At 41.3% G+C, this 11,943-nt stretch overlaps 1 protein-coding gene across 1 annotated transcript in view; it reads left to right on the forward strand.

Moving 5' to 3' along the window:
• Positions 1-605: 605 nt before the first annotated feature.
• The window catches only part of COL9A1 (collagen type IX alpha 1 chain), a 95,809-nt gene continuing 84,471 nt past the window's right edge, over positions 606-11,943 (forward strand). Inside the window, exons 1-4 of the mRNA XM_034766225.1 lie at positions 606-825; positions 1,166-1,239; positions 2,647-2,724; positions 2,856-2,988. Of these exons, the coding sequence (XP_034622116.1) occupies positions 812-825; positions 1,166-1,239; positions 2,647-2,724; positions 2,856-2,988 (299 nt within the window). The 5' untranslated portion in view covers positions 606-811. The remainder of the gene's footprint in view (positions 826-1,165; positions 1,240-2,646; positions 2,725-2,855; positions 2,989-11,943) is intronic.

Consider the following 11,943-nt stretch of genomic DNA (forward strand, 5'->3'; position numbering starts at 1 on the left):
AGCCTTTCCATGCATATAAGCTTCAGTCCCTTCACCCTCTGCAGTCATATGAGCCAATGTTTATATGTCTGAAAACATAAAATAAATGGCTTCTAGCAAAAACTGCTTATCAACTAGGACTAAGGAACTGCAGTCTCTTTAGCTATGTAATGTGTATACCTTGGCAAGGTTCTAGTTAAAGCAATGAAACCAACTTAAAAATGATTGCTTCTGTTCAGAAGAATCCTTTGCCACACCTCCCAGGGTCTAGTTGGGACGGTCTAATTGGGACAGTCTAGTGAGAAAGCCAATGACAAATGAAAGGCTCTTCTTTCCAGGGTTAGGGGTAGTTCAACCTTATCCTAATTCCCAGAACTGTCAAAATATACACATCATAGGACCATCTGTTTCTTCAAGACTTCTTAACACATTTCTCTTTCATTGGCTTCCCTCACCAGCAGACCCTGCCACTCAATGGGTGGCATGGTCTAACTTATGTTTCCTCGCCACATCCCCACTCCGAAGCTGGCATGAATAGCAGCCTTGCCTCCACTCTCGTTGCCTTTTTATATCCCAGCTAGTTCCTGAGAGCCGTCCTCAGACCCCACCAGGACACACAAGCTGTCCAGCCCCCACCTCCTTCCCTCTGCAGGATTAAAGCAGCCCCAGCAGACGGAGCCTCATTCCCTTCTGAAGTCCTGTATGGGGCAGAAAGAGCTGAATCTGCGCTCATTCATACACTCTTTGATGGGATTAACTACAGGAGAGCACAGGACATAAATATACACCTCAAATACTCACATGATAGAGCTGAAGAAAACCAGCAGAGAAAATGAAGAGTAACTGGTAAGAGAGCAAGTGGCATTTGTAAGCAATCAGTAATTAACAGATGACAGAGAAAGTGATTAATTGGTAGCATTTAAAACTGTCTTTGCCTGCTGTCTTCCCTAATTTTTTATTTTTATGACAGTTTTAAAAGTAAGAAATGGAAACTGAGATAACATCATAGGCACATTTTGTTGCACTGATAAAGACAAAAAGCTTAACTCTAAAAGGGTTTGCTTGCCAAGTGTTAGCAATCCCTAACTCATGTATTTATTTTATATGTCTGACCATGAGCTGAAACGGGATCACATGATATATCAGAAGCTGTAAATTCATGTTTGAGTTTTCTTTCTGTTCACAGGCAAGCTCCTGTTTTCTTGTATGTGTGGAGTTTTCTGTGGGCTCTGGTGTCAGCCAACGTCCAGCAGCAAACAAGTAAGGGTCTATCCTTTATCTGTGTTGCATTTCACTGGTATTTTGATAATCAAAAGAGTTACTCAAAAGAGTTTGATCATCAAAAGAGTTTTAGTCGCAGCTAAAATCCCTCACTAGCTAGACATCACTTAGAGGTGGAACTAAAAATGTGTGTGAGAGAGTGAAAGCAAGAAGGAGAATTTAGAGAGAGTGATGTCTTTCACAGACTGGTATTTTAAATCTACCATTTAGGGTACACTCTCCATCTTCCTGTCATTGTCTGATTGTTCTTGTTTATCTTCTTGCCATCTAAACAGACCAGACAGTAAATACATTTCTAAAGTGTGGATCACAATCTGGAAATGGATACTAAGGACTGGGTGCAATAAAAAAAAAATCCCTCTAGTTAAAGGTTTTTCTGGTAGATGTGGCAACAAACTGGATCCACTGTATTAGCGGACTATCAAGCATAAATGACTGGATGTCAGCCGCATATCCGTTTCAATGACATAGAATAAGCCATTTCTAAGGTGTAAAATGTCAACCTGACGTTTTTCTTTACGTCTATGTTGTGAGAAGGAAACCCACATTTATGGTGGGACAGACAAGAGGCTCTCTATGGGCTGGGAAGGTAGCTCCTTCCAACTTGCATGCACCTTTCTTCCCCATCCAAACTTTAGTAACATTTTCCAGTTTGACTAGATGTTAGGCTTGGGTAGAGCTCTTTCCAGCAAATGTTTATTTTGCCTTTTTACTTCTTTAAGATAGGGGGACTGTTTTTTTTTCCAATGCTCGCAGCAGTACTTTTAAACAGACAGTATTTAGAAAGCGAGACACATATTTGGTTTTCCAAGGAAATTTCTTTTACACTCTTGTTCATGTCAATAAAGAGTCAATAAAGAGAGCCTGCAAGTCTCTTTGGCCCCAACCTTATGCTTCACCAAGGCTTGTTATTTGATCAAACATGGCAAGGATGTGTGTGGGAACACCTGGAATATCAAAGAAGGAGTGGATGCCAACAACTTCCTTTCTCAACAGCCACTTCAGCTAGTGTGAGGATTGCTTTGAGTTAAGGGGAGGCAGTAGATTGAGCTAACTAGTATTTTTAAAAACTGCTTAAACCACCAAAGGTTCTGGACCAACCCTCCATATAGTGCAAGATACATGGGACAGCTGCAATTCACAAACAGTGCTGAGGAAGGGAGAATTACAATCCTTTTCTAATTTAAACACTTAAACAACAAATGTACAAATAAATCAGCCATCAAATTATTCTGTTAAATCTGAAGACTTCTAAAAGCAGATGATCATCTGCTTCAGTGGGTCTAGTATATGGCCATTATTCTTATATTACTTTATTTAATACATATTAATTCCCTTAGCTGGGCAATTTCCATCCTGTCATGAAGAAGGATCTTTTCTTTGCAGGGTTCCCAGTCACCTTCAGCTCTAACCAAAAGACTGACCTCTGCCCACCAATCAGGACTGGCGAAGATGACTTGCCAGGTAAGTACAAACTTTGCAGGGAAAAACTGCTGTTTAGACATTGCAATCAGGGTATGTTCAGCTCTGTGATTCTTCAATGCTCACTTAAAAATAAAGAAATAATGTCTAGCTGTGCATGTTTGTTCTTGTAGGTTACGACCTGATTTCTCAGTTCGAGCTAGATAAAGCTGCCTCCCGAGGAGTCATCCAGAGAGTGGTGGGCTCCACAGCTTTACAAGTGGCTTATAAATTAGGCACAAACGTAGACTTCAGAATCCCAACCAGGTAACACATTTAGTTGTTTTACTTTAAAAGTCTGTTTTAGCATATTGTCCCCCTGAAAGTTTGACCCCTCCCTAAATAACTAGTTCTTCAACTGGGGTTGGCAAAGCTCTTGGAATGGATACAATGTATCCAGTGCCTCCCCCCTTTTGTTTTTGGGTGATGTCACTAGACTAGATTGACTAGACAGTATTAACTAGAGGAAGCTCTCTCCACTTCCTTCCCCTACCAGTAGTGCTGCTCCGGGGGCTGGAATTTTCCAGCTAGAAAGGGTGTAACCTCCAGGAACTGATACCAGTAGCTGGAGAGGACTATGTGGAAAGGCTAGGGAGGCATAATGGGAAGGTGGGACTTGGTGGGTGCAGAGGGGCAGAGAGAAGATCCTTTCAGTGGGGATGCCTCACAGATGGCTTTGCCAGGGAGGAGGAAGAGAAGGGATCTTTTTGCCAGTGTGATAGTCACAGGGGAAAGGTAAGGAGGAGGAGAATGGATTGTATGTTGGTTTATTTTAGTCCTTTGGGAAGAGAGTGCACACATGCTCCCAGTTCAGTATCAGTCACATGACCTAGAAAAGTTGAAAACCTTTCCCCCACATGTCACAGACAGATTGCTAGAGAAGACTGTATTTTGGAATCTAATCGTATTTACATTCTATGGGCCAGATCCTTGGTTCCAGGTGAGCTCTGGTTAGCACAGGACCAGAGGGGGTTACAGGATTAAGATGCCTTACCCAAACTTGGGGGCTGGTTCAGCTCCTGATGTAAGTTAGAACAGCTTCACTTATCCTGGCTGATGATGCCCCTCAATGGACCATTATTTAGCTGGGGATCACCGGAAAGCAAAGTGCTGCTGCTATGCCTCAGCTGGTCCTCTCACACCCCTTCCTGCCACCAGGACATCGTGGCTGCTTCGTGCTTAACTAGTAGGCTAAAGTTAGACTCCAGCGTAACTGTCTGGTTAAACTGGGTTTATGGTTGCTTTGCATTACTGCAGTAACACAAAGCAGCTGGAGGCTCTGGGTCCTGATACCTTATGACCATAAGAGAAATGGGAAGTTAATGCCATTAAAAAGGGGGAGATTCTCAGCTTTTCAATGTGATACCCAGTTCTTGTTTCTAGCCTTGGAACAGCCTGAGATATAAATTAAAATGTCGCAACTCTGAAGTCTGATCAAAAAGGTATTTTAGGTCATTCATAGAGGTGAGTTATTGGAACATATGGTAACTGAGCACCTGTCTTCACTGCACTGTTAGCTCACGCTGTAACTTGAGTATTGCCCCAACCTGACTCCTGTCCACATACCAAAATCTCTAGCTTGATTTAGGTGGTGCTTTAAGCTCCAGTTAGTTGGCCTGTCAGTGGGTTTGGGTTGAAGCGTGAGTGCAGCTGATGCTCGAGTTAGGAGCACAGTGGGAATGCAACTACTCTATGTTACTAATCCAATCACTCAGTGCGGTGCAAGTGTACTTTTGCAGTGTGGCCACTTTAACTTGAGTGTAGATAACTCGAGCTAATACTGCAGTGGAGTCAAGCCCTAAGGCAACATGTAGTCCAAGTAAAATTTCTTAAAAACTCTCTAAAATATTTCTCTAATAGATTTTCTGTGAATGGGTGGTATACACAACACATGATGGTTAGGTGTGGTTTATGGGTTTTATTGGCATGAGTTTTGGTTGGCTGAATTACTCAAGAGCATTAAAGTAGTGAGAGAGCTATGGATGCCACCCCACAGAGACTGAAACTTCTTTGATGTGACCTGCATAACTCAGGCTTTATCACTATGACTTAGGTAGGCATCCCATATTCCTTCTAATAAACCTTTAGACTGCACCACACTAGCACTTATTCATATGTAATATTTTAATACGAGTCTTTGAAACAGCAGCCAACCCATTACAGCTTAGGTCCAGGAAGTGTGTGTTCTCCTGCACTCTCCTTTTCCTGTAAGCTATCTGGTTTTGGGTCCCATTGAAGGACTGGCAGTGGCATTGCTAGGTGATGACTGAACTCCAGGCCACCTGGTGGCTATAACGTGTTACAGTCAGGCTGTTCACTTACGGTATGTCTTCACTACCTGTCGGATCTGCGGGCAGCGATCGATCCAGCGGGGATTGATTTATCGTGTCTAGTCTAGACGCAATAAATCGATCCCCGAGCGCTCTCCCATCGACTACTGTACTCCAGCTCGGCGAGAGGCGCAGGCAGAGTCGACGGGGGAGCAGCAGCAGTCGATTCACCGCAGTGAAGACACCACAGTAAGTCGATCTAAGTATGTTGACTTCAGCTACATTATTCACGTAGCTGAAGTTGCGTAACTTAGATGCAGCTGTGTAAGTTGCACTCAGCATCTCTGAGGTGATTGACTCCCATGCAAGGCATAGTTGTAGTTATGCTGCTGGCTGTGTGAGCCAAAGCCCAAACTCCAAAAGGGCATAGTTAAGTCAAAAGAGGGAAGTGATTAGGATCAATCTTGCATTGCACTTGTTCTCCAGCTGGGAGTAAGTGGCTCGAGTAAAACACAACAACCATGAGGCAGCCTTACCACCTCTACAATACTGTGCTCCGTATCTGCTCTTCTACTGATGTCCATCTTTGTACTGCCATTACTGTGCTGCCCCTTAGCATGTCAACCATGGAAACTGCAACATTTGCCTTATTTAATATGGAGGATCACCATCACAGTACACATTTTCCTGGGTGTGGGAATCTCTGAGGACCTGTGCAGGACATAGATGTGGGGAGGGATATTATCAGTGCATAGGGTCTGATCCTCAATAGCCAGCCAATGCTTGTCAGGAATGAGCAATGATAATTTTGCAGGTTAACTGTGAGGGCTTTATTAGAGGGGTTTTCTTCTACACATTTATTCAGCATTTGCCTTAGGGACAGCTTGTGCCTTTTTTCACAGAGATCCTTTAAAACCAATTAATTTATAGCCTAGATCCTTTTTACCATTATGGTACTTGCTAAGTTCTCTAGCTTCATATTTCAGGGATGCTGCAGAGACAAGAGAATGAACCAGGGTACATGTGTGTGGTTGTTTGCAAGGTCTGATTTTTAACTCCCCCCATAACCCAAATGAGTTTCTACCGAACTCTTGTTCATTTCTGGTGTAAAATCTACTGGAGAATTGGTAGTATCACTTAGTTAGTAACAGAATTGCCTATGGAACTGCAGTTGTGATGCTCACTTTACACATGCAACCCAGACTCAAGTCCAAAACGGTGAATCTTTCACTTCTCAATTCACCCCTAGTATCTGGTAAAAGTACCTAATATTCGTAAATTACAGTATAAAAGGAACATCCCTTTACATTGTAATTGAGTGATAAGAGACCCCCTTTTTTTACATGCAGGCTTTTGAAAAAAAATCATACTAGCAAAGTATTTATGGCATGTAAGCAGGGACGAGGTCTGGTCATTCTAATATATTGTATTAGACCATTCAGTGTCCCCAAAGTGCACTCACAAATATTGGAGATTGGAATTATATTGAGTGGTGTCCCAGAACCCAAATACTATAATTCTGCAAACTGCACGCCTGGGTTCTCAGATTAAGTTTTCCCTAGGGTAGAAGCCAAAGTGCTTGAAAAATTTCTAGTGCAAATAGTACAACATTTATTTACAAGGATCTGGCAACAAAAGGAGCTTTGTAAATTTCTATATAGAGATTTGTATCACCTGCAGAGGACTCTCAGAAGCTGTTTTCACTGTTACTCCCTTCAAAGACTGTCTGAGAATAACATTTGTCTGTGAAGAAGGGCTCCTTTGAAGGTCCTGCTGCTCTGAGCCAGGCCATAAATGGTCTTCTACTGCCTTTTCTTTTTATCTTGAGTATCAAACCTGTATGCAACCATACCATTGATGTTGATGTCACACTGTAATAGAAGGGATAAAAAGCAGTAGCCTACCAACAAGGGATTAATTTATCTAAGGATATGTTATCTAAAAGGGCAATGGAGCCCACCTAAGGAAACAGATCTTAAAGAAACAGATTTATACGGCAAATCAAAAACAAGGATATGTTAACCTTTTGAATGCTCAGTTTCTGCCACCCTTACACAAAGTGATTAGTGCCTTGCACCACAAGTAGTTCCACTGAAATCAATGGGCTAGTCAAAGGGTATTCAAAATGAATAAGGGTAGTAGAAACTGGTCCTAAACAATTAAAGGAATCTTTCTGGTGTGCACTAGAGTTATGGGTTTAATAACTCTCAAATGAATAGAAATATATATATGTAACAGTAAAGGAAAAGACAATGACTTTACATAAACATAGCTAAATATTCACATTTAATAACTCAACCCTATCAGAAAATCTAAGAACTGCATTCTCACAGAGCAGCTGCTAAACTTGGCAGAACCAAAAACAAGAAATGTTTAGAGAAGATTACCTATTTTTGTGCATGTTTTACATGCATAATTCTACTGAATGGTGAGCGGACAGATTCTCATCTCAGTTATACTGGTATAAATGCAGAGTAATTCCACAGGCTTCGTTGACATCAGTGTAACTGAGTACAGAATTTGGTCCAGACTCGATCATATTGACTAAGGCAAAATTAGAAACCATGGTAAAAATATATTACCATTTTAAACAAAATATTTGCAGATAATTCTTCCTTCATCTCCCTTCAAAGTCTGGAGAACCAGGTTCCGTGTTTCCTCTATGACCACTGTTGGTGACACAAGCACTTCAAGCATGAAACTGCACTCCTATATGTGCTTCTGATAGCCCTAACATATGGAGAGGAGAAATCAAGACATTCTGGATTTAGAATTTGGCAGAGGAGTGAAAGAAAAGCTAACTTGCAAATATATATTAAGAGCATAGGCCAATTCTGACCTGATTTACCCCCTCCTCTACTGTGGGGCTGCGAAGGATGTGTATCAGAGCAGAATTTCAACCTTTATGTATTTACAATTCTTAACTCTCTATATAGGGCCTAATCCTGCTTTCCGCATGTACCCAGAAATACCACTAACAGTTATGAGTGTGCAAGGAATGAAGGATCAGGCTGATATTTTGTTACTGATCTGAGTTCCTAAACAGTTTTTTAAAGGTGGTTTTCTTTCTGTATACTCTTTTGCAGTTCACCTTTAGCAAACTTTTTTAACATTACCACTTTTAAAAGAATGTTTCTTTCTATCCAGCTTCCAAAAGTTACAGTATTTCTTTATTTTAAATTTTTAAGGCAGAGGAGAGGCTGTCTGAGATTCTCTCATTATTTCCCCTGATGCCAGATTCTGCCCCCACCTTCCTCAGAGACCCCATGATGTGGAATCATTCGCTGTAGCTGAGTGGCATATGGGTTCTTATGGGATGATTGAACTTGATGCAGAAAAAGAGGAAGCCAATCGATAGATTTGAATTGAGGGGTAATGTGATCACAGCAGCAGGAGAAAAAGATGATTTAGTGGCAACATCTTGGATAGACAAGTGGTAAGGATAGGTCGGATGCAAGGAGTCCAGAGAGATGACGGTTGCAGTAGAGAGAAAGGCCTATGGATGAACTTAGGATTTAGCAGTAGGGATAGAGAGAAGTATACATTTAAGAGATATTTATAGAGGAAGATGTCCACTGAAAGCAGTGAAGGAATCCCATTATGGGGGAGGAGGGGAGGAAAGAGGGTATGAAAACAACCCTGAGGCTATGAAGCTAAGTGATAGGGAAGACAGTGGATTTGTCACTACTTGTAAAGAAGGGAAGGAACAGAGAGGGGTTAGGAGGAGAGACGGAAAAAAATCAGATTTTGACATTTTGTGTTAGAGGTGGCAACATAAAAACTAAACCAAAAGGATTCAAACAATAAGATTTAAGCAAAATCCTATTCTGCAAGGCACATACACATGAACATCTCCATAATCAGTTCCAAATCCCACTCTACAGGTTTATCCATATATAGGGACATCCCCAGTTACATATGTACATTCTCCTCAGTATATACAGGCATATCATAGTCTGCACAGACATACCATCCACCATATAGTACTCCTGGGGGAATTCTGTTCCAAAAAATTAAAAATTATGTGCACAAATATTTCAAAATTCTGCATATTTTATTTGTCAAAATAACACTATATAATCACACCAGTTTCAATGACTATGTCTGTAACAAAAAGAGACAACAAAAAACTTCCCCCAGGAGTAGAGAGTTAAAAAAAAACACCTTAGACAACCCTGTTCCTATTTCTCTGCCCCCTCCGCCTCCAGAGTCTAGCCCAGTCCCACCCCACCCAGACAATCACACCCTCACCCTGCAGAGCCCAGCTGCAAGGCGCCCCCCCAACCCAGATAATCACCCCCCACCCTTCCCAGAGCCTAGCTGTGGGGCATCCCCTGGCCCAGACAGTCACACCTGCTACCCCACAGAGCCCAGGATCCAGAGGGAGAAACAGACTGATGCTGGGTCCTGGGCTTGAATGGAGTTTCCTATGTGCCGCCTCCTTCCTTCAGTATGTGCTGGGACTCACAGCTGCCGGGAAAACCTCCAGCTCCCCCTCCCCCAGCAGTGTCTTCTATTTGTGAGCTGGGCACTGTCAGGTCCAGCAGTGCCAGCAGCTCTGCAGCACCATTTCTGCAGGGAATAAGGAAATTCTGTGCAGAACATTGCAGAACTACTAACTGCAGTCTGTAACCTACATTCAAATCAGCTTTTGTACCAAAGGACTGGAGGATAGCTAATGTGACACCAATTTTTAAAAAGGGCTCAAGAAGTGATCCCAGCAATTATAGGCTGGTAAGCCTGACTTCAGTACCAGGCAAACTGGTTGAAACTATAGTAAATAACAAAATTGTCAGACACATAGATGAACATAATTTGTTGGGGAAGAGTCAACATGGGTTTTTCACCAAAGGGTCTTAAGCAAAGTAAGCTGTCATGGGATAAGAGGGAAAGTCCACTCATGGATTGGTAATAGTTAAAAGATAGGAAACAAAGGGTAGGAATAAACGGCCAGTTTCAGAATGGAGAGAGGTAAATAGTGGTATCCCCCAGGGGTCTGTATTGGGACAAGTCCTATTCAACATATTCATAAATGATCTGGAAAAAGGGGTAAGCAGATGATACAAAAGTACTCAAGATAGTTAAGACCCAGGCAGTCTGCAAAGAGCTACAAAAGAATCTCTCAAAACTGGGTGACTGGGCAACAGAATGGCAGATGAAATTCAATGTTGATAAATGCAAAGTAATGCATATTGGAAAACATAATCCCAACTATACATATAAAATGATGGGGTCTAAATTAGCTGTTATCACTCAAGAAAGAGATCTTGGAGTCATTGTGGATAGTTCTCTGAAAACATCCACTCAATGTGTAGTGGCAATGTAAAAAGCGAACAGTATGTTGGGAATCATTAAGAAAGGGATAGATAAGAAGACAGAAAATATTATATTGCCTCTATATATATCCATGGTACGCTCACATCTTGAATACTGTGTACAGATGTGATCGCCCCATCTCAAAAAAGATATATTGGAATTGGAAAAGGTTCAGAAAAGGGCAACAAAAATGATAAGGGGTATGGAATGGCTTCTGTTTGAGGAGAGATTAATAAGACTGGGACTTTTCAGCTTGGAAAAGAGATGACTAAGTGGGGATATGAAAGAGGGCTATAAAATCATGACTGGTGTGGAGAAAGTAAATAAAGAAGTGTTATTTACTCCTTCACATAAACAAGAACTAGGGGTCACCAAATGAAATTAATAGGCAGCAAGTTTAAAACAAACAAAAGGAAGTATTTCTTCACACAACGCACAATAAACCTGTGGAACTCTTTGCCAGAGGATGTTGTGACGGCCAAGACAATAACAGGGTTCAAAAAAGAACTAGATAAATTCATGGAGGATAGGTCCATCAATGACTATTAGCCAGGATGGGGAGGGATGTTGTCCCTAGCCTCTGTTTGTCAGAAACCGGGAATGAGCATTATGTTCTTAACCTGAATTCTGCATTGCACAGTGGCACAGAGTCCCCCAGGAGTAATATAGGTGAAGGTACAACCACTGATTTCATACCCCTGTCAGAAGTACAAGAGTTAAGGTTATGCTACAGCAAATCTCACCCCCTGCATTCCATCTCCAACACACCATCTTTTCCTGCTACCCAGGTTGTAGCAGGCATGGGGTTCACAGTATAAGGAGGAGAAGCAGTGGCAGCACTAGGTTAATATTTTAGGTAGAGTCTACACCTGGACACTCCTCTGTGACTGCAGTCTAGTCACGTTCCTTCCGCTGGTGCTTTGGAGCCCCCTACTGGAATGTGACTACACAATCTGAGGCATTTAAAGGCTCTATTGTTTATAGTGCAGCTGTTAATCTGGAAGGACTAGTTTATTATATTAATTAAACTGTGCTCTGAGATAGATAATTTATTCTAAGATTATTTTCTCATTTTTCTGCATAGGCCAGTCTAGTGGCTGAATTGCCATTAGTGAAGGGCTAGTAAACCCTACAAAGCCAAGGCAGATTGGGTAGCCTACTTGTTCTCTGGAAATTGTTTTTTGTGTGTTGTCCTGATAGTGTAGCCTGGCACATCCCCATGCCTAATCAGAATAGTGAAACATATTTGTCTTTTTATAAGAATTTTAAATGTGGACAGATAAGAAAAAAACTACCTAATCAAAAGGTTTATGAGAGTATAATACCAGTATCTGTAGCAAGTTTAAATAGCATAATCTTTAATTATCTGGTGAGATGCATTGACGCAGCTTTCTAGAAAGAGGCAAACTTCAGTTATTTTAGATTGCAATGTTGCAAGAAACATTAGACTGTTCTGTGTTTCCAAATTGCATATTTTAAGGGTACATAGTAAAATAATGCAAATAATAAAAAGCAGAGGGATTAGCTATTTCATAATAGTAAATCTGTTTTCTCGTGCATGTAGCACTGAAATTGATTACCACAGAATACAATCAATTTTTAAGTGTGAGTTCTTACCTTTTATATAATTTTCAAA

The sequence above is a fragment of the Trachemys scripta genome, chromosome 3 (assembly GCF_013100865.1).
Source record: "Trachemys scripta elegans isolate TJP31775 chromosome 3, CAS_Tse_1.0, whole genome shotgun sequence".
Classification (NCBI taxonomy): Eukaryota; Metazoa; Chordata; order Testudines; family Emydidae; genus Trachemys; species Trachemys scripta.